The sequence below is a fragment of the Dichomitus squalens genome, assembly GCF_000275845.1.
Source record: "Dichomitus squalens LYAD-421 SS1 unplaced genomic scaffold DICSQscaffold_18, whole genome shotgun sequence".
In the NCBI taxonomy this organism is placed as follows: domain Eukaryota; kingdom Fungi; phylum Basidiomycota; class Agaricomycetes; order Polyporales; family Polyporaceae; genus Dichomitus; species Dichomitus squalens.
In genome coordinates, this window is record NW_006766900.1 from 51,687 (window position 1) to 73,322 (window position 21,636).

The 21,636-nt window shown below is 56.4% G+C and overlaps 4 protein-coding genes across 4 annotated transcripts; 1 reads left to right on the plus strand and 3 right to left on the minus strand.

Moving 5' to 3' along the window:
• Nucleotides 1–1,499: 1,499 nt before the first annotated feature.
• On the minus strand, nucleotides 1,500–3,615 carry DICSQDRAFT_87485 (Myo-inositol-1-phosphate synthase). The gene is made up of 2 exons (XM_007366431.1): nucleotides 3,173–3,615; nucleotides 1,500–3,070 (listed from the first exon to the last, which is right to left on the minus strand). Exons 1-2 carry the CDS (start codon nucleotides 3,415–3,417, stop codon nucleotides 1,666–1,668), a joined length of 1,650 nt encoding a protein of 549 aa, XP_007366493.1. The 5' UTR covers nucleotides 3,418–3,615; the 3' UTR covers nucleotides 1,500–1,665.
• A 1,189-nt stretch (nucleotides 3,616–4,804) lies between these two features.
• On the minus strand, nucleotides 4,805–13,319 carry DICSQDRAFT_161893 (uncharacterized protein; the record flags this gene model as incomplete). Its single annotated transcript, XM_007366432.1, has 14 exons — nucleotides 4,805–5,390; nucleotides 5,457–5,610; nucleotides 5,669–5,780; nucleotides 5,844–5,969; nucleotides 6,027–6,083; nucleotides 6,140–6,274; nucleotides 6,348–7,138; nucleotides 7,197–7,858; nucleotides 7,916–8,389; nucleotides 8,446–9,268; nucleotides 9,330–11,954; nucleotides 12,130–12,165; nucleotides 12,345–12,461; nucleotides 12,994–13,319. The coding sequence occupies 14 exons, from the start codon at nucleotides 13,317–13,319 to the stop codon at nucleotides 5,172–5,174; spliced, it is 6,657 nt and encodes a 2,218-aa protein (XP_007366494.1). The 3' UTR covers nucleotides 4,805–5,171.
• Nucleotides 13,320–15,181: 1,862 nt separating this feature from the next.
• DICSQDRAFT_62111 (uncharacterized protein) lies at nucleotides 15,182–18,634 on the plus strand (the record flags this gene model as incomplete). The annotated part of the gene is made up of 4 exons (XM_007366433.1): nucleotides 15,182–15,274; nucleotides 16,571–17,058; nucleotides 17,130–17,379; nucleotides 17,435–18,634. 4 exons carry the CDS (start codon nucleotides 15,182–15,184, stop codon nucleotides 18,632–18,634), a joined length of 2,031 nt encoding a protein of 676 aa, XP_007366495.1.
• A 1,419-nt stretch (nucleotides 18,635–20,053) lies between these two features.
• Nucleotides 20,054–21,137, minus strand: DICSQDRAFT_127515 (uncharacterized protein; the record flags this gene model as incomplete). Its single annotated transcript, XM_007366434.1, has 4 exons — nucleotides 20,054–20,161; nucleotides 20,222–20,464; nucleotides 20,499–20,837; nucleotides 20,904–21,137. The coding sequence occupies 4 exons, from the start codon at nucleotides 21,135–21,137 to the stop codon at nucleotides 20,054–20,056; spliced, it is 924 nt and encodes a 307-aa protein (XP_007366496.1).
• Nucleotides 21,138–21,636: the final 499 nt, after the last annotated feature.

Below are 21,636 nucleotides of genomic sequence, written 5' to 3' on the forward strand. Positions count from 1 at the left end.
AGCGTCAGCGAACGCGCGTTACGGAGGCAGTGCATTGCACTACGGAGACCGCCTCAAATGGAAGTACCGTTTCGAAGTTGTTTTGCTTTGCCTGGCAAAACATGTCTACGGGGCATGTTGGATGTGGAAAATTATTGGGAGTGTAGAGATGGCACAGCAGGGGATGGGGATTTTTGAGAGCAGAAACAGCAGACTCTGGATCGTTTTATGCAAGGGGCTTAGCGCTCCCAGTGCATGACTCCAGGGCAAAATGTGGCAATTTCCTGCACAACCAGATTATCGAAGGATCATTCCGTGACATTTGATGTGCTTGAAGCGAAAAGAACACCAAGTATACAGCATAAATCTGATCAAATCCTGATTTTGACAGAAATAAGGCTGCCTAAATGCAGAAGCTGTGGGAAAATACCCTGTCACAGAAGCCGCAGAAGAGCAACAGCCCTTGCTTGCCTTTTTTCCTAGGTCCAGAAATTTAAGTAATGTACTAGTACATTCCATAGAACATGCCTTGGAAAGAAGGGTAGTGCTGCGGGCATGCTGCAGGCTCTTTTGTACCCCATTTTGGTGCTCATAAAGTACCAGGTCCACTGGGAGCTAATCTCCAACTCCTTTGTTCGCTCCCCCTGTTAAGGTTTTGTCTGGTTCTCTGGAGAGGAGCACCAGATGAAACCCTGAAAGGCTGCCAGACAGGGATTATAGAGATGTTAGCACTCCCATCATGAGTGGACCAGCTATGGCATGCATGTGCGGGTTCAAACCCCCAACACCGCACTGGCCCCATTCTCCCCTGCTTAGCCATCTGGTGCTGCCGAGCAACAGACTTCCTCTCGGAGATCTGCAGGTAATGGAAGACACGAACACTCAGCCTCGGAATTTGCCTACCTAGTACCCTGAACTAAATTCGGGCCGTGCCGTCGGGAGATGAGGACGCGCGGAGCGCTCCTCAATCGCTCACGGATGAGGAATCCACGGAGAGATTACGGCATTCGGTGATGGATCTGAGCCAGCGTTTCGGAAACCGGTTTGCAGCGGCGGATCCGCGACTCGGGCAGAGTACGACGGGATACTCGGAGCCTCCCTCCATCCCACAACTCGGCTTTCGGCTTGTTGCAGACGGTACTACAAGTCCCGGTGACATTCCGCCGAGAACAAAGCGACTCAGCGTCGCGTGAGGCTATGCCGTCCCACCCCGTTCGTAATAGTCTCGGTAAGGACCTTTGTGTCGGCATCATTCGCTGGCAATGTACGGTGAGTGAAGAACAAAGTGCCAAGGACTAATGAAAGATATCGCCCACGTCATGCAATCCAGCGTTATCCGTTTATAGCCCTCCGCGAGAATCCACGCAGCGCGCAGGTTGTACCCGGGACGGAACGGTCGAACAGCTACAGCGTAGCTGGATGGCGGTAAAGGCCTCAGTGGATGCCCGCTTCCATCTCCAGGGCTCTGATATCCAACCCCGGCTCCGGCTCAGCTGGAGGCACAGGACGACGAGTCAATAGGCAGGCAAACACAATGATTGAAGACATTCGAGATGAGTACAAGAGATTATCACGCCAGTCAGGTGGCGGAGCAGGTGGGACAGGTTGTTGAGAACCAGGTCCGGCTTCTAAGTATAGACACTGTAGGCTACGCGAACCCTACGACCACGCCACGCCGCGCGCGCTTCACCAGATGCGAGTCTCCAAGAGAAGATCCGAGCTGCCCTCCAGGCCGATGCACGCCTTGAGGAACGTCTCGAGCGCGTTGCGCTGGCGGTTGAGCGAGTTCACGACGTCCGTGCCGGGCTTCACCAGCGGCGCCTTCAGCATGTACGACAGGAGAGAGAGGATCGGGTACAACGGCTTGAAGTCCTTGCCCGCGCTCGCGTCGCGGTACTTGACGCGCGTGAGCAGCTCCGTGAGAATCGTGAGGTCGAGGATGAGAGGCGTCGCCAACAGCGAGTCCTCACACTCGTTGAAGATGTTGATCGTCGACCGCCCTCCGCAGAAGATCTCCGAGTAGTACTCGTCGATCGCCCGCTTCGAGTCGCCCACCGCTGGCACGTACTTGATGACCACGATGTGGTCTGGGTGCTCGCCCTTTGCCTCCTTAGAGCCCGCGGGCGCCCCTACCGCGGAGGGCTTGAACAGGAGGGCGTTCGCGCTGACCATATCGTCGACGACGGAGGACTTGGAGATCTCCTTGGACTTGAATTGCGGCTCCGCGGAGAGGTTGTGGCCGTCGTTGTTCCCGAGGTGGTTGTACGACGCGATCGAGAGCGGCTTAATGCCCGCGTTGACCAGGAACTCGGCGAAGACGGACTTGAGCTTCGTCTGGCCCGACTTGAGGTCGTCGCCGCCGATGAAGGACTGGAGACGCTCCGCGAGCTCGATCACACCAGGGACGAAGGTGTTCTGCGGCGCGCCGTTGACGAAAGGCTCGCCCTCGAGGATCGCCGCGACCGCGAAGAGGGTCGAGGGGGACACCTCCGAATGCGAAGCCTTGATCGCGTTCAGCAAGTTGTCCGCGGTGTCATTCACACCAGGGATGATGTCGCTGTAGCGCTCCGTGTTGGCCGTCCAGAACACGACGACGCGGTCTAGGCCGTGCGTCTCCTTGAACTTCCGGATGTCCGCGCGGAGGTGCTCGAGGTGCGCCTGCTTGTCGGTGCCGGGCACGACGTTGTCCGCACGCGCTTCCTGGTTCGCGGCGATGAAGTCGGGGTAGTAGATGGACGGGAGAGGGGAGCCTAGCGCGGCCATGTGCGGCATCACCTGGCGTTGGAGGTCCCAGTCGAGGACCTGCGCGCGCTTCATGGCCTCGTCCAAGCGTGCGCCCGAGATGTCCCATCCGCCCAGGACGAGGTCGTTGGGGTGCACCATGGGCAGGACGTCGGAGATTGGAACGTAGACATCCTTGCCGGTGGAAGGGTCGGCGCCGAGGCGGACGGTGGACGCGCGGAGGAGGGAACCGATGTAGTTCGGCTGCTGGACGCCGGACTTGGTGCGCCAGACGATATTGTGACGGTTGGCGAGGATCGTCGCGGACAACGTCGAGCCGTTGTTACCGCCCCAGCCGACCATCATGAGACTGGAAACATGAATGGAGATCCCGTCAGTAAATTGGACATTTACAAGGCCACGAGTGTATGACAGGGGGAGCACGGGACGAAACGAACGAACGAGTACTCACCCAGTCTTAGCGACCTTTCTGGCCGTCTGGAATTCGTATGGCTTGGCGGTGGGGGTGACGATGTACTGGCCTTCGACGATGGTGACATCGGCGCCGCGGTTGGTGAATTTGGAGATGATGTGGTCGTTCGTATACGAGGTGTGCTCGGACTGGACGACGATGGGGCTCGCCCGACGAACGGCGGTGGGGTGGACAGGGAGAACGGACTCCAACTGGGACTCAGGAGTGTTCGCGCCTGAAGACATGTTTGCAAAGTAGAGAGTACGATTGTCCGGGGACGATGGGATTTAGTGGTGATTTAGATTGTCGCCGCAGGTGTGCTTGCAACCTCTGTGGCGATTGTGAGGGCTCCCTAGCTGATTAGAGAACATGCACCGATGGGGGAAAGATACTGGTGAGATGGGGTGGACGAGGGTTCCAGAGACCGTCGGAGGGCTCTTATATGGGGGCGGAGGTCGCAACGTGGGCGAAGGCAAGCTGGAAAGATTTGCCGGCATCAATCCCGGTGCGACCTCCATTTCTGATGTTCCTCGACTTGTACCCCCAAACAGCCAGGCCTTTCTCCACGTAGACTCCTTTACCTTCAGCAATCTAGAATTCCTCATTAATGTACCGTGTATGCTAGGCCAACGGTGTGCTCCACGCTATAATGTTTCTCGTACCGTACACAGATCTGTACGCTCGTGTCAAAGTCAATCACCGCTAATCGGCATCGATGGATAACTCCGGGACGTTGTTCAACGTGATAACGCCTCCAGATTATCGACATGTCGCATCGTTCGATGTCGGGCTTGGATTTTCTGTTGAAGACGCGGACTAAGACAGAATGAGCGGTGGCCGACGTCGGCATGTTGGCTTCTGCGCCGTATCCCGCGTCGTAGCACGGCACGCGCAAAGCATGCGTAACAATTGGGGTGAGTAAAGTAGCCGCGCCCTCCGGAAGTTTTGAGGTCGCCAGACAGTACTTGCAGGGACAGCTACAGACCGCGTCAACAGAATGCTTCGACACGCCCTTCTGAGCATGAAGTCAAATTTTAGGGTGACTTCGTGTACAATGCGAGGTCTTCCCTTATTATTCGAGCGACAGCTTAGCCATACGCGCGCGAAATACCGCGCCACATCATCTAGGAACTTCGTATGCTTGAAGTAGCGGAGATCTGTCGTCCAACATGTCATTGAACTCGGATCATGTCCAAGTACCTTCGGCGTTTCACTGCAAGGCTGGGGCGAACACAATCCGCGGCACGATACAGTACGTGTACGTCGCACACGAGGCACTCGCAGGCAACTCTCCCTTAGCGTTCGAAGCTAGAACCAGGCACCTAACTGTGGCATCATAAACGTGTCGGAGTCGCTCTTCCACAAACCACGTAAAACGAAGCCTGATGAAGCTCACGAAGTATAGCAGGCTTATCCTTGGGACACCCTGATGCGGCCGCAAGGAGATCCGTGAGAGCCTGGAAGGAAAGCCCGCAGCACATGCCTATCCTCGGCATGGACGGGTAGTTCATCTCGTGCTCGGGAAATAAAAACCCAGTCTGTCGGGGGCGACCTTGACGCATGTTGAGAAATGAGGGTGTGAGGCTGATTGCTGCTTGCTGAAATCCGGGGCACTGATAAGAGGGTGGAGAAGTGATCCGTCACCAGACGCAGACGTCACTCAACATTCGAAGAACAGAAGGCCAAGATGCATGGGAACTAGAAGGACAAGCGTATAGAGTAACACACGTATCAAACTGTCTGGTCCGATGAGCACGAAATATGAGCTGAGACAGAGCAGAGCAGAGAATTATGAGAGCCACAGGGAGTCTACTACGCCTACGTGCCCTCTCCGGATATCGTACGTTGGCCAATGCAGGGATGAGGGAAACGAGCGGAAGGGAGGAGTTCAGTTGTACACGAGAGACCGTGCGGAGCAGACTGACTCAGGCGGAGTGCGAGTGGAACAAAAATACGAGCATGGGACGGGAGGAAAAATGCAGATGGTGAGAGCACTGCGTTAGGGGATGTCGAAAGAGAGTGAGGCGGGGCTGCCGAGGTTTATGCTCAGGACGGGTGGCTCTGTAGGCAGCTTGGGTGGAAGCAGGTCGGCTTTGCTGAAGAGCTGTTCGTCCTCTTCATCCTCCTCGGGGATGGGTTCTTCGTACTCGATATCTTCTTGATCGTCCAGATCTCCTTCGTTTTCACGTTCCGCATCACTGTCAAAGATGCTGTGGTACTATTTGCGCAAAGGCATTGTCAGAGCGTTTCATGTGCCCGAGAAGGACGGGGATGTGACACGTACGTGAGAAATGAGTATCTTTGTTACACGATGGCAAGCAGCCATGTTGCTGAAGAAGTTCCCGACATCGTTGTTGGTGGAGCGAAGCAGATTCGGAGCGAATACCGTGGAAAGAGACTCAGCGGTCATCTGATTGCTATCCTCATAGTCGGTCACCCTCGAATAGATCCGTCAGCTCACGTTCCTTGGCTAAGCCATCGTACTTAGAGACGCACTTCTCCAGATGTTCGACAATACGCTTCAGAAGATCGAAGTTCGCGGCAGGTAACTTCCGAACAACGTCCCGCACGTTAGACACCTTCGTGTCCAAGTCCACATCTTCGCGTCCTGAGAAGAGGTGGTGCGTTAGCATGTCACTGGCAAACACTGAATCATTACGCTATCACGCACCCGAGGCGCCCAAGATCTGACCGTAGAGCTCCGAAGGGAACAATCCGCCTGGTAAAACTCGGAACCAAGACTTGATCAAATCGCAGACAGCATGAATATCAGTGATCTCAGATATTGGCCATTCTCCTACCCGATCACCGCGTTAGAACGCCGTACTGACAGCACTGCGGTAGCAAAGCCCACCTCGGTTGAGCGCGTCCCTCAGCGAGTTGACCTCAGAGTGAGCTCCAGCGATACGATCTGGCGGCTCATGCGTAAGACGAAGGATGAACGCACGACTAGGACAAGGTACGTACAAATGCCGACTTCCGTCAGGCCACGGGTTTCGACCTCATCGATCAGCCGATCGAGGACCGAAGGTATAACACCAGGCTGGACTTCTCCATTCACAGCTTCTCGTTGGAGCAAGAAATCGAGCTCGACACCAAAGACTGTCAACGACATCATCGTGTCAATGTAGCTCGCCATGATGAAGGAAGAAGTAGAGTATAATTTTTCGCTTACCCGCTATAGGGTCGCGTGTCGCCGCGGTCGGCTTCGCTAAGTGGTCGTCTGTCATCTGAAGCTTGACGTTTTGTCCGAGGTACGTTAACCTGCGCTTTGCCGTCGACTTCGACACGCGCTCAATTGTGTCAATCCACTTCTTCATATCCTGCTTGCTAGCCGCTTGCAGGAGATAGTGCCCGCCGTCCTCTGCGTCAAGCTGGAAGACGAACGAGCGCTCGTTGTTGACGAAGTGCGCGACGTGCGCGTTTACCACGCTAACTACTTGCGACGGTTTGCTCGATGGGAGGAAGTCGAGCTCCGCCGGGGTCCGTTTCGAGGGGCTGACGGACATGGTGTCGGAGGTGAACGCGCTTGAGATTGGGCGCATCAGCTGGAAGAATGCTGAAGACATGCTCTTCTTGTTCCGGTGTTGCTTCGACATGACCGGATTCTGGCGCCGCTGGTTCATAGCCCTGTTCAGTTGCTCCTCGCGCCTGTCATGCCGTTGCTGCTCTTGTCGTTTCTCCTTGCTGAGACGATCCCGCCATAGTCGGTCGCGTCGGTTCTTCTCCTGCTGCTGGGCGACAAGCTGCTGGAAGGGTCGTTGGCCACGCTTGCCCGAGGAGGCACTCGCTTGCATAGCCTCGCGGTAGGCATCTTCGCGGATTGCTCTGAGATCGAAGTGCACCAAGCTGAGCTCTCTTTCTATGTTGTTGAGCCGCTCGAACTCGCGACGATCTGCCTCCCGACGTCGCTGCTTCCGAGTAGAAGCAGCGCCAGAAGCATTTGCCAACAGCGTTTGTAGTGACCTGCAGCGAAGGTGTCAGACTAGGCATCACCGGTGAGTAAATTGCACCGTATACCCACCGTCGCTTCTCGAAGTTGACAAGGACAACTTTTTCGGCAGAAGGAGGCTCAAGCACATCCGGTAAGCTAATGATCTCGAGAATCTTCTCCATGAGCCAGCCAATGTCTACAGTCAGTGTCCCTCTCGACAATGACTTGACCACAGGTCGAGCAAGGTAGGCAGCAAGTGTATCACAGCCCGTGCCTCGAGTGACAGCGACTCCAAGCCAAGCGCGCTGGTACGTCCGGCTTTCCACGCTGAGCACGGCAGATGTAATGATCGCCTCAACAAAAGAACGGATGCACGGGCGCTCGGAGAGAGGTACATCCGTAATCTCGCTGTCAAAATTCCTGAGACGTGCGACTTCGATAGCCCTGAGCATAAGCTCCATTCTTTGCTGCCGTGTACGAATGCCAAGCCCCAGGTCGACGAGCTTCGAGATCAGCCATTTCCGGAGGATACCGAAGGCGCGAATACAACTGCGGACGGCTGGCGGTAGGAGGCGGTACAGGTTGTCTTGCGTCAGCTCTGAGATAAGCGGCGACGGCTCCACTTCGAGCACGTAAGAGTTCATAGACTGAATCTCTACCTCGTCGGCGATTGAGCTGGGGTCACGGTTAAGGAACCAGCCAGTCCGGTCTGCTGACTGCATCTCAAACAGGTCCGCGGTAATGAAGAGGTCCTAGTGATGAGCTCCATCAGATGGCGATGAAACTTGTATGGCCCTCAGGTTACTCACCTCCTGCGTCACATTGCGGAATGTTGCGGAAGCCATGGCGTTCAGATTGTTGACGAGTTCCTCAGCATCCAGCTGATCAATATCTGGCAGCTCCGAGCTGTAGCTCTGCGCAGCGACTCCATCGTTAGGTTGATCTGGCGCAGCTGATGCTCGAGGGGTAGGTCGCAGTGTCTGGGAGCGGAAGGACACGAGGAGGGCCGTTCGTGACGTTTCGAGCGCCCTGAGGGCTTGACATGCAGCCTCCGACTGCGATGCCGACTCCGACAACTTCTGCTCCGCCGGCTGAGTAAGGAATGATAGCAACGCTTCATAAAGGGCTCCGTCATCAAGAGCGTCCTGCGCGCCCCCACCTTGTGTGATCCACTCGCTCAGGGTATCCAGGACTTCCAACCGGAGGCGGACGACGTGAGGACTCTCATCCAGTGTCAGGGCACGCCCTGCTTGCTGAACGCCGACATACCGTTTCCGGAGGAGCTGTCAACGCAGCAGACGGTGTAAGTACGTATTTATGTTGTTAAACTTTGGCTCACCTCAAACAGGACTTGTGGCGTCACGAAGCTGCGGAATACACTCCACCATACTTGGGAGAAGTCGTCGATATCAACTCTCACTTCCCTCGTCTTCTTGTCCGTCAGTGGCATTTCTCCGTTGTCGTCAGCCACCGAGACCGACACGCCCTGCAGTCCATGCACAAGGATATCGACGAGGCGCTCAAGGGTGCCTGCCTGCACGACGACGCGCAGGGGTCTGTCCGACGTAGTCTCCGAGGCGACAAAACTAGTCCTTTGCGATATCGAGGGTAGTGAGTTTCGGCGTGTCAAACTGGACTTCCGCTCTGCCGTCCCATGACCGTGCGACGAGCTAGGAGTTACGCGAATAGAAGGGTTTCGGCTGAACATCTTCTCGACCACTGGGGACTCTGCAGCGGAGCGACTCGGCGGTCGTGAAGGAGTACGAGATGCCGGCCGGGAGCTGGTAGCACGATCGCCTCCAGATTGGACGAGAAGGAGCAGCTCACCGTTGTACAACGGGATAGTCGTGCCACCCAGATCGAGTCCATTCGCAAGCTTCGATCCAACCCTGCGGAGCGTTCGATCCCCATCGGGCTGAAGACGAAGCTGACGGATGTCCTGTGCGCTGATTGATGCATTGATAGAGGTATTACTCTCGAGCCTACCACGGACGATCTGGGAGCGGTCGACGAAGCAAATCGTCGGAAGCGGCTCAGGGAAGAGTAGTGCCGCAAGCGGATGTGCAGAGGGCTGCTGGGAGATCCGGGACCAGAAATAGGGTTCGTAGAGACCTCTCCTGCGCGGCTCCGCCGCATTCGATAGCGACATGAACTGCTCGACCCTATCCAAAGCGTGAGACTGGCATCCTACGAGTATACGAGTATAACAAATTGGGGTCTCACCTGAGGAATTTGGACGCTAGCCCTCGACTCTCTCCATCAGCGAGCAGCGTATTCCAGTGAGACACGAGCACGTCAACTGCAGGGGCTTCTGACACAGCTCCATCCCCACAGTGCTGCTTACACGACATCAGAGTAGTCCGCAGCTCATCGAACTTCTCCCGCACGCTACGCAGACAGCCAATAGCCCACTCTTCTCCTTCCCCGCATCGCGCCTTTTCCAACGCCTCGTGCATGTCGCGTTCGGCGTCGCCCGCCCACGGGTAGACGAGTGGCGCCGTGGGAGTGGGCTGGTCTCCGCGCACGACTATCTGAGCCCAGGATTGTACAACAGACAGAGCCTCGGGGTCTACTCGCTTCCAAACCTTGTCGAGGCGAGCTATCGGCCGAGAGCACAGCGCCGCCATGATAGCGCGCCAGGAGCACTCATCCCCAATCCGCCGAGCCACCTCGCCTATGCGGACCCATGCGGAGATGACCTCGGAGCGAGAGTGCGCGCGAGGAACAGAGGGATTTTGCCCCTCTGTGGAGGGCATGTGTGTGGTACCTGCAGGCTCGGGCACGAGTACTTGGATGAGTACTATCCTCGTCAACCAATGCGGCCTGTCGTTGTTTCCAAGGAATGGCGCAAGTGTATCCTGAGTAGACGACGCTTCCGCAGATCCGCGGGGATGCGCGGAGAGCACATAGTTGGCAGGGAAGTTTTCGGGGATATTCCGAAGCACGGGCCTCTGGTATGCGAAGAGCGAGCGTGCGACAAGAGCGGGATCGAGGCTAAGAAGCACATCGCGCGAGAGGCCTTCCTCTTCGAGGGCATTGCGCAGGGACTCCGGGGAAAGCGACGGAGGTGGGGGCGGGGCAGGTTGAAGGCTCGTTTCGCCAAGCGCTTCGATTATAGATTGCATCTTGCTGTCGCCCGGTCTCGGCGCGGACGTAGCTAGATTCGGCGAGGCATCCTCGGTGCCGACGCCAGATGGTAGTTGGGATGTCTTTGTCGACGACGACGATGACTGCTGTGAGATTACGGCGGCCGAGGCGCTGGGAGAGAAGCCCGGGATCGCGTCCTTGCACCACGAGTCCCACGCGTCTTGATTCGCAGGCGATCTGTGGTAGTCGAGATACCTCGAGGCAAGCCACCGCACCCTCTCGACCTCTTCTTGCCTCACGTCGTCTTCGGCACCATTGACAAGGTTCGAGCAGCACCGGCAGAACTCCGTCTCGAACGCACTCCGACCTACCAGCATCGGCAAGGAGAGCAGAACGGCGGACGCGAACTCGCGCCACTCCGGTTTGAATCTCGACGAGCCCGAACCCGAACTCGGCTCCTGGGCGTCAGTGCTCGATACAACAAACGTCGTCGCAAACACCGCTTCGTGCACGACGGCCTCCGTCGAGCCCCTCTGCACCTCCCCACCAACGATGGTGAGCGCCGGGTGCGTGCCGCGTCCCCAGTACGCGCGCCGCCTGCGCAGCTCCTCCCGCTCCTTGCCCTTCCCCCCACCGCCGCCGCCACGGCCGCCCATGTCGATCTCGGCATCATGGATGTCTACACTCAGCTCGGGATCCACGCTGGCCGCAGCTGCGTCCTCAAAATCGGCAACGAGCTCGGTGGGGAACAACTCGCGGATGCCCGCGGCGCGGTCGCTCGGCGGCTTGTAGAAGTGCAGCTTCGAGCCTTTGAGCACAAGCTTGAACGGCTTCCACCCCTTCGACAGCAGCACCTGCGAGCCCCCGGCCATGTACGCGTGGTGCGCGCGGCTGCTGAACATTGCGGGGGAAAAGTCCGTCATCCGGTTGATGAACCCAGACTGGTGCACCATCTGCGACGAGCGCTTGTTCCCGTCCTCCTCGGCCGGCTCGACGATCGTCGGTGGCGATAGCAGCGTGGGCGAGGATGGGCCTTGGCTGAGCTGTGAGCCGTCGTTGGAGATGCTGAGCGACCCAGGCGAGGTCTTCGGATTGCCGCCGAATCCGAACGGGAAGGGAGACCGTCCAGACGCCCCGCTGCCCGCAGAGCCCTTGTCGCGCTCCTGGTCGCTGCGCTCGGACGACGCGGACCCCTTGCGCTTCGGGCTGGGCGGCATCAGCCCAGACTTCTGTGCCGACAGCTTCGACGGCAGTCGTGGCGTAAACGAGTGCGACCGCGAGTGTACCTGTGATGTGCTCGAAGCGGACGAGGCAGGCGTGAGCGGTGGTGAGATAGGTGTCCCATGGCCAGAGGGCGGTAGCGGACCTAGCCGTGTGCTCTTCGGGGGCGACGTCGAGAGCTCGGCCGATATCACAGGAAACGGGTATGCCATTTTGAAAGACGAAGCGGACGGCGAAGGGAGCGACGGCGACGGCGCAGCGCTGCTGCTCACACTGTCGCTGCGGTATGTCTTGATCTTCTGGTGCAGGGTCGTGTCAATCGGAGTGAGAGTAGGGGTCGACCCGTCGGCGGACATCTTTCCGAGGTCGTCGGCCGACTTCGACCACGGTTTGCGCGATAAGTTACGCAAATCTCCAAGGCCGCCGCCGCCGCGTGGAGATATCGAGGGCTGGGTAGGAGAAGATGGTGTCCGATGCGCGTGCGGTCTCGAGTCGGGCGCTGCTGTCACTGTACGTGCCAATGACAAGTCGACCACAGACCTGGGCAAAGCAGTGTAAGTGTAAGCTACGACGATAAGACTCCATAATGAAAACGATCCAACGATGATGGTCTATCTAATTTCACGCTCAAAGGTATCTCAGACGCTGGGGGGACCGACAGCAGCTGCAAGTAGGACTTCTTACGCTCATGTGAAGCGCGAGGCAGCCAACAGACCGATTACCACCGAGCGTTCCCCAGTAGGCAGACGCTCTGTAGGTCGCAAGACCAGAGGTCGCGTATTGTGCACTGCGCCTTCATTGCACTGAACAAGAGCTCGGCGGGTAGCAGGACGCAGAGTCAACAACCTCGAATGAGTGCGTGAGATACGATAGATCCTTTCTCATGCAAAATATGTTGCAGGAACAGTGCAAGGAGATCGCAAAAGCTACTTCTCCCCACCGTATTGTGCGACGCGCTGATTGAACGTGGCGCGCTCAGACCACAGACGGTCTCCTAGGCATATTCCAACAATCGTAGTAACGTGCGCGTCCGCTGCTCTATGCAACCTAGTACGATTAGTACAGAGCATGAAGCACAGAAATGATTTCTTATGGAGGAAGCGAGGTAGGGGCCATGCAAGATATCGTACAACCCAGCAGGTGTCATATCAGTGCGAGGAGACCGCACGCGTCAGTTTTCCTGCCACGAACTAAGTAATGCGCTTTCATGAGATGCTGAACGTTGCGGTCTCCTAGCACTGCTGCAACAAGCTTACAGAACTTTGCTGCCGCCGCTCTAAGCTCGCACACTAGTACAGACAGGGAATGCAAGCAGCGGAAAGCAGAATGTCTGCATACATGATGTCTCCGCATGCCCGTCCGACTGCATACAAATGGGGGTTCTACCACCGGTGGCGAAATGAACACAAGCCAGGGGGGCGCGATGGTCCGTAACACGACATCCAGCACTGCACTTTGAACTGCGTCTTCAGATGAACCCAACAGATGCGTCAAACCGAGGACCAAGGGCAGCAAATAACTCGGAAACCGGTGAAGGGGAACGGCAAGAATGCAGCGTAGCAGGGGCGGGAGTACTCACCGACTAGTCTGATGCATGCCCAGCCCACCGCGGCTCGGCGGCAGCGCCAAGCTGTCCACAATTGGACGAGGGTCGGTCGGGTGCGAGATCTTGTGTTTGCGCGAGGAGCTCGTGCTCGAGCGCGGCTCACTTGAAACAGAACCGCGCCCACCAGACCCTGAGTTGGAGCGGTTAAACCATTTCGTGGGCTTCGTGAACAACTGGGTGAACCCGCTCGAGGGCGAGGCGGAGCGGGGTGTGCTCAGCAAGCTCGCGGGCGAAGATGGGGAGGGCGTAGTGGCTTCTGGGGGGCTCAGGGTATTCGATCCTTGCCGGCGAGGGGCCATAGAGACAAAGAATGGACGTGGCGGGGAGGGAATGGACACAGTAGCGCCACGAGAGGCTGAGCAGGAGGCGAGAGATGCAAGGAGTGAGAGAGCGTTAGGATCAGATGAGCCGTCGTTGTTTCGCGTTCGTCTCTTCGGGGTATCTATCTGTTGCGTCCACGCTCAGGTCAGTGACTTGTGGGACCAATGGAGGACGTACTGAGGAAGTGGATGAGAACGGGGAGGATCACCGAAAGGTCCGCCTGTGACTTGGTGCTACAAATGCCGTATGACCATATGTGGCGAGATTGACTGATTAAGTTCCACTGACTGCAGAGCTTCGGTGGCGAGATGGTATATGGGTTTAGTGGACAATATGTGTACAAGGAGGGAAGTTAGAAGATGTAAGTTCACGTCGGTGCCAAATGATGGACTGCGTAAACGTGAGAAAGCCCTTCCAAGTTCGTAAATGATCTGCGACCCGATCGAGCAGGAAATACTGTGACGCTCGTTCCCGAACTACATGCACTAGTGTACCATTCTAGCGACCAAGCTGATTGGCAAGCAGATCCAGCGTGCAGAATGTCTCCCATGTCGCCTAAGGCAGCGACCATCCTTCCTGGCTCTGGTCGCAACATATCCTCTCACTATTGCCAGTCCGGAACCAGCCATTGATTGTGTCCGATCCTCAGGCCTCAGGAAAGACGTATCTGTCTAACGTTCTGCTCGAGAACTGAGGTGCTTGCAAGTTCACACTAAGAGGAGACGTAGACGTCAAACGGGGTGTCTGTCGTACATTACACGAGAACCCTTGCTGCCGTTCTTCCCACAGAGGATCCTCGTTACGAAAACCGGTACCATGATTTTCGAGATTGCGGCGCCATATATGGCATCGTTGATGCATACTTGTGAATCGGCACTGGAACATAGTGTAGAGCCCTCCGGGCAGTCCTGGCCACGGTGGCCTTGGTTGCAGTTCGCTTGGGTGTCCTTCGAGACTGCTTCAATTGACAGTACAGACCTTGCGCGCATCGGGCGGGCTCGCGCCCGCCCTCAACGCGCCATGACTGCGTTTTCCTACATGCTATCATACTATTCTTCCTCGATGGGGTTTGTGGCGGGCTGCGGTCGGGCTCCTCCCTCCCTTCAGCCCGCTCCTTCCCAAGCTGAGGAGTGCCAGCGGTTCCCTGAGAATCACCTACTGCCCTTGTATAACTGAAACGCGAAACCACGCGAGCTGGTACCCCACACACGGACTGGTACATACTGCCTTACAGACCTGGTCACTCCCGGACGTGACCAGGAATATACTGAGATCGTAGCCGGCCAACCGAGTAACGTTAAGCTTTGTGGATTCCAATGTTACCCTTCCCTGTCCTTCAGTCTCTCTCATTTCAGAAGCCAATGAGCTACAACTTTGTCTGTCCATATGAAGTGGGTAGTGTTGTCCCATTCCTTCCTGATAGATTGTCGTAACGAGTCTAGTGGCGAAGAGAGGTTCGGTAGTAACATACGTAGTGAGATGTGTTCCAGTACTGCTCGATCGTGGTCCGTCGTGGCGTTGGTCATTTCTTATTCTTTCCGACGCCTTGCAAGCTATCAACAACCGACCTGACTGAGGTTCTGTAATATCCTGGCGTGGCCGACGTCGGGCCGGTGGGGGACGGGCGTCTGTTGATCGACGTTCTGGGCGGAGGTCCTCACCGAGAGGACCTTGTCCTCTCCCACATCCTACGCTCTTGTCCCCAAGCTTTGTCCGCCTTTTCATCTCCCCGTGGCGTGCACGAAGACTATCTTTAGCGTGCGCAGAATCTCAGGACGACTTGGCAAACACTGGAATGTCTGCGGTCCCTTCTTCGGAACCAGGCGATACCTCCCAGGACATGCAAGTGATATCCCTCGCGACCCTGCCATACGATCTGCTCCTGAACATCGCTAGACACCTAGAGCTGCTGGATATTTATGCTCTTCAGCTGGTGAGTCGCTGTTCCTCACCCATTCTGCCTACCACCTTGCGTACTCCAGTGTGCGCGGAGCCGCGCGGCTTCCTGAACCTCTTTCCCGCGGCGCGTTCGTCCATCCAGAGCCAGCTCTCCCCACGCGAGATTTGAAAGGTCAATATGGGGGTGATGGACGAGCTCGCGAATTAATTCGTGGCGGAGGGCAAGGGTTTGGATCACGGCGAGTTCTCACCAACCAACCCACATCAAGCCCGTTCACCTCGATCACCAACATGCCTTCCCCTGTTGCAACGAGGCTGCACCGGACGCTCGCCACGCGCGATGGGGGACGTCTGGTCTGCTCCTTCCGCATCTTCTCGTCTTACTTGTCAATCGTTCGTGGCGCTCGACCTGCTCCGAGCAGTCTGCTGCCATGCTCTAGAGACGGCAGGCTTGGATATAATCAATCGGAGAAAATTCGATGAAAATGGGAGGCAGAAGGCAATTGCCCACCGGTTTACAACGGCTTTTGTTCAGAAAAGCCATGATTTCACTAGTAGTTGACCTCCTCCCCTCTTCATCGACTATTATGTGGCCGAAACATCCCAATACCTGCCATGAGGGGCATGCTTTCATGCAGTCCGGCATGTTGACAGTTCCCGCAGTGGCTCGCATCCTGGAGATCTGGCCGAATGCGAGGGTGAACTGAAGGGAGTGTCCCTCGATACGCGAGTCGTTGCGGCGTAGGGTTCGCTCTATCAGTGCCCTCGTAGAGTCCTCAAGGACTTTGGGCATCTGTTAGAATGGTCTGTATGACATTCACGCGAAAGCAGAGCGTGAGACCTGTTCCCGATGAGAAAGCGGACGATGGTAACTGCGATTGGGGCGTACGCGAGTTTTCTGTGCCTCCCACGTCCTGAACGCAGTCAGAATGTGGGGGTGACTGTGGAGGCGCGTACGCTTCCCGTCTTCCTTGAACTGTCTGCGAGGTGTCGGGATGGACTGAGGGAGATTACCCTGTGTTTTCCCCTACCCGAGGGAATTGGCACGAAGTATGACACTTGTCGTGCCATCGTGAATCCTCGACGAGGGTCCACACCTAGTAGACTCGCCTGTATGATGTTTTTGCTTTAGATGCGAGCGGTCTCGGCGCAGTTGTAGCAGAGGAAGCCTCCTCTTTAGACGCGCGAATGCGACCGCTACTCGACCGGGCGTACAGACCATGTCCCGCTATCAGCCGTTTGAGGGCTCCGTTCCTATCTGCTCTCCCATGTCACCTATGTTCTGAGGCTGTCTGTTGTACACATGCTAACGATGCTTTCATACTACTAGACCTGCAAGTCGCTACACGCGTTCGCAGTCACGCGGCCAGTGTACCGCAACCTCGCGACAGCGCTACTCAGACGATGTCGTGCCCTCCCACTCCACGGCTTCCAACGACTATCGGATCTCACCGACGAGCAGCTAATAGAAGCCGTCAATCAAGCGACACGATTAGAGAAGGCGTGGCTAACACGAGGTCCCCGGCCGTCGACGAATTCGTCGTACTTGAACACACCAGATGGGTCGCAGAAGGGGATGCGGAAGTGGTACAAGGTGATCAGCGCGCCACCGAACGAGGAGGTGGACTGGCTTTCACCGATCACGTCGAGCTACAGCCTGTGTGCGACGAAGAGCGGGAAGGTGGTGTGCTGGGACGTCCACCGAGACATCTGCCTGGCGGAATGGGACCCGAAGGAGCGATGGGAATTGTGGAAGTGTCGGGTCGAGTTCGACATCCGGACGGTCTTTTTCACGATGGCCAAGGTCCTTCAACGGTCGTAAGTACACACGTATCGGGTACGGGTTCATAGGAGCTATGCAGTTGACGTGCGGTTGTGGCGAGGGGCAGGTACGACGACCGAGTGATGGAATTTGTGCTGATGAAGCTGGAGTTCTTCGACGACGATCGGGAACCGCAGTTCTCGGAGCTGGCTGTGTTCAAGACGATTGGGGTGGTTATGAATGTGTTCTTGCTCGATCCCTCGTCGCGGTTGCTGTCCGCGTTTGTATGGGTGTCGAGCTCGAACACGATCGGGCTCTACGCGCTGTTGGACTGGAAGAAGAACGAGTATGTGTTTGTCGACACTGGTGTCGAATGCGTACGTGCTGCTCCTTGTGCGATTGTCACTTCGAGTGCTGATTGATCCGTTGCAGTCGCTATCGTCGAATTGGTCATGTATCCTATACAAGGGGCAGATCGTGATCCACTCGGAAGAGAGCGACGTCGCACACCAGTACTTCTATCCCATCTCTGTCCTCCAGCGACACGCTCGGCCGTCGTCACCACTGTCATCCTTCGTTCCTAGCATATCCGAGCGGCTTCCTCCAATCACCACCATGACCGCCAACTTCATCTTTCCCCCGCAGACACGAGGGAACACCCCAGCGTCCGTCTCAGAGGCGGACGTGGACGGTGCAAATGGCCACGCACTTGTCGTGGGGCCAGGGCACCCAGCACACGACAACGGCGTTGTCCCGAACGGAAACCCAAACGGGCACGCGCCAGAAGACGGGGACGATGGCGGGTCCGTCGCGGATTCTAACCCGTTCCCTTATCCGCCTTGGTACCCCGAGTCTGCGCACTTCGTCAGGCAGTGGTGGCCGACGCTTGCGTCCGTACCGCGCCTGAGCTGCACGGTCGTCCTCCTCGCAGACCACGAGCCGGACACGCACCGGACGCGGTACGTCCTCGCTCAACACTACTTCAAGGTCCCGCTCGTCGAGCCGGATGAGGCGGAACAGATCTCCGCGTCCGCGTCAAGGGCCGTCGCGGCGAAGCACGGGTTCCTCAATGGTACCTCTCATTCGATGGAGAACGGCTGCGGTGCCAGCCCCACCCCGTCCGCCTCATCCCACGACACCGAGCTCGCCACGGACGGCGACGTCGTCGACCTCGCGCGCCCTCCACCGCAGCCCGAGCAACGCTCGCGCCGGGGCACACCTGAATCGTCGATGATGCGCCTTTGGTACGTCTCGGAGCCGTTCGAGGTCGTCTGTGTGCTCGACGGCATGGACGACGACCTTGACCCAGATGGCAGTCCCGAGCGCCCGCGGCCGCTCATGGCGGTCGACTTTGGGCACGCGGTGTGGATCGAGTTCGCGTTCCCACCAGAGCTCGATCGTGACGAGAAGCGGCTAAGGTTTGTGACGTTCCCCCCGGTGACAAACGACCGGGATGAGATGGGCTATGGGGGGACGGAAGCGGCGGAGAGCTTGGAGGGGATCGTGAGGACGCTGGAGGTACCGGACGAGTTGGATTTGGACACGGTCGAGACGATCAATATCGACCAGAGCCAGGGGGCGATCATTATATCCGTGAGGGACGGGAAGATCTTCATACTTTGTTATGAATGAGGCGACTGGAATAAGATTGTTGCGCCGTCTTGGGTCAATAGTCTGGGACGACAAGGTGGAATAGGAATAGATGGCATTGCGGGATTGCATGGGTATGTGTGTCGTATGAGGGGGGATCAAGGGGTCTTGGATGGACTAGGACGAGGGCTGTGGCCACTTGTATCTTCTCTGACATTCAAGCTCGTAGTAGGTAGAACTCGCATCAATGTATCGTCTAAGTACAGGTTGTGTATTAACAGTAATGCAACATACCCTCGTTCACGCTATCAATTCTCCAGCTAATGGATGGGTATATGGCCGACACCTTGAGCCTTACGCCACAACTGAATGTTTCGACTACTATCCGTGTAGTATCACCTGACACCGAAGTGTCAAATCCTAGTCAGTGGCAGGAAAGATGAGCACTCTTGTCCACATCCCACTCCGACAACCGCCACAGGTTCGGAATTGCTTCATCAAAGCTCATCGAATAGTAGTGCGCTGTGTATCCATCCTCACAAATAGAGCTCAAGCGGCGAGTTGGACGCGTCGAGTTGGACCGTCCCAATCCTCGCGTCCTTCTCATTTCCCCCAGAAGGCCTTACTGAACATCGATGATCCCTTCACCGCGTCCACTCTCACTGTCCTCTGTCGACCTCTTCCCCAGCTGCACATTGAATGAAGCCACATAACACTACCCCCAATCGAGGTCTCCAGTCCATGCCTCCAATGCCGGTCCATCCACTGCCGGAGGCTACGGCGACAAGGAGGGGTTGCGATTACGGGCCCTTTTCGGGATCTGGCTGAGAGCCCATGGGTGGTCTGTACCATGAGTAAGCAGTTGAAGACTAGTGTTATGCTTCGAGACAGAGCCTCCTGGGAATATCAAGGGATAGGAATACAGCCTTGTACGATAGTTTTGCAGACGTTGAGAGCTCGAGACATAGTGTATTTGCGGCATCAAGCCATGAGCTCCAAAGTGTCCGCCCAAGAGGTCTGCAGCAAGCCTACGCAGACCGTGTGGACAATACATTCCAAGTCCTTTGCCAAGTCAGATTACGAGTGTGGATCAACTTCACATGATGCGATGCGTGTCCGTGCCGAGTCGACAAGTCAAACATTCGCTTTGCAAAAATCTAGAAAGCGTTCATTTTGCTGCAATCCGCCTCGCGTTGCTCCCACGCAGCTGCAATTACCATATCTGTGTTCCTCGTGATACCCCGCGAGAAAAAGCCAAATATCCAAGTAAATGTACATACACTGAAACGATATGATTCATCAGGGCATGCGAGCAGATTCATGGTGTCTCAGGAGAACAAAGCGCTCAGATGCCAAACACAGAAGAATACCCTGCCCTCTCGTGTCCTTCACGTCATCGACCCGATTGCTCTTAAAGGCATCATGAACGAACCGCGATGTGGTCTGTGTGTGTATGCGGCTCTAGGCGTTGTCCGGGAAGACGCAGCGGTACGGTGGATGTGTCAAATGTTTCGGCCTAGCACTGGTTGTAGAAGCGGGCGATGAAAACGAGGTGGATGAACTTGGGAGCTGAAGAGGCATCATGTCAGCGCATCTCGGGAGCACCCGCTCAGACAAGGGATCACATACCACAGAAGGAATAGAACTGGTGGACGAGTACTTGGGAATTGACTCAGGGTCAATGTAGATGGCGTCGACGAGCCCGCCAAGCCAGTGGTTGTAATGCGGCAGGTAGGTACGCACGTACTGCAATGGCAGCAGGTCGCCATTGTCGTCAGTGCCTGGGAGCACGACATTGACGGTAAGCTTCAAGTTGTAGCTATCATCTGAGTCGGGGACATCGGGGGTCTGGACGAGGTCTTGCATGATGAGCTTGTAGACATCGACAGCGAAATCAGCTGCTCACATAGATTCCAAGTCCCCACTTGTCTTCGGCGGGATGAAGGCGACAAATCCGCGCCTTACTGAACTGTTCAGGATCCCGATAATACGCCTGTATCCCGATGACTACGTTTGCATCCGACGCCCCGTTCTGCGAGATACGGAATGCGCCATGTGTCATGTTGCCCAGGTTGAGGAACGAAAGCTCCTTGGTAGCGTTGAGCGGGAGATCCACGAACGCGTGGGCATGTAGAAGTCCCGTCGTCTCGCTGTCCGGAAGGTCGATGGTTGTCCAGTTGATATGGTCAAAGCACTCCCCAGGTCCATAGGGAGGCACGTCTTTGGGTACGCTGCCGAGGTAGCACTACGACAATAGTCCAGAGTCAGTATCACCTATCGAAATGGAGATATAATATGCGATACAACATACTCGAGGACCGCTAGGATGACTCTCTCGAGGCCTGGAGAGGATAAGATACAGAGCCACCAACGTCAGACTGGTGCAAATGGCAAAGCGCAAGAGTAGCCGCCTCCAAGTGCGGGTGATGACATTCCCTGCGGCCTGGTGAGTACCGGGCTCCGACTCCTCTAGTGACGAGTCCTCGAGCAGCCTGTCGAGCTCTTTTCCTAGCTCGGGGTCAACCTTTCCACTGGGTGAGACCATGTCAACGACGATGATGGGAATGTGTAAGTGGTGCCCGCGAGCAGGAACGCAACACGATGTTTTCCGGCCAAGGATTCGGTGTCTGTCGGGTAGGCACACACAGCCTTTGTAATCATGACTGCGCGAGTCCGTGCCTGAGAAGTCAGAACCAGCGCGCTTGGACAGAGATTGAGCAAAGTCCGCCACTCTGACCCAGACATTTTTTGTTGATGCTACAAGCCAAGAATCGCAAACGAAAGCATGAGCCAAAATGGTATCAACTTTGTGTTGCTGAAGTTGCAGCCACTTTCGCAGCCGTGTCTGGGTTCGAACTTCTTTGGGTCAATTCAGTTCGGTAGCAACTCAGATTTTATCCGATCAAACCTGGCACGGCCCAGCTTCGTGATCAATCGGCTGCCACAGATCATCCCGAGTTCATCCCTTTCAGAACAGAGTGTCACACCCTACTTGCTGATGGTCTGTTGAGTACCATACCCCACCCTAAATGGAAGGGGCTTGG

Coding starts and splice junctions, on each gene's coding strand:
- DICSQDRAFT_87485 (XM_007366431.1), bottom strand. CDS start 3,417: ATGTCTTCAGGCGCGAACACTCCTGAGTCCCAGTTGGAGTCCGTTCTC. Junction 3,071..3,172: donor AGAAAGGTCGCTAAGACTGG/GTGAGTACTCGT, acceptor TCATGTTTCCAG/TCTCATGATGGTCGGCTGGG.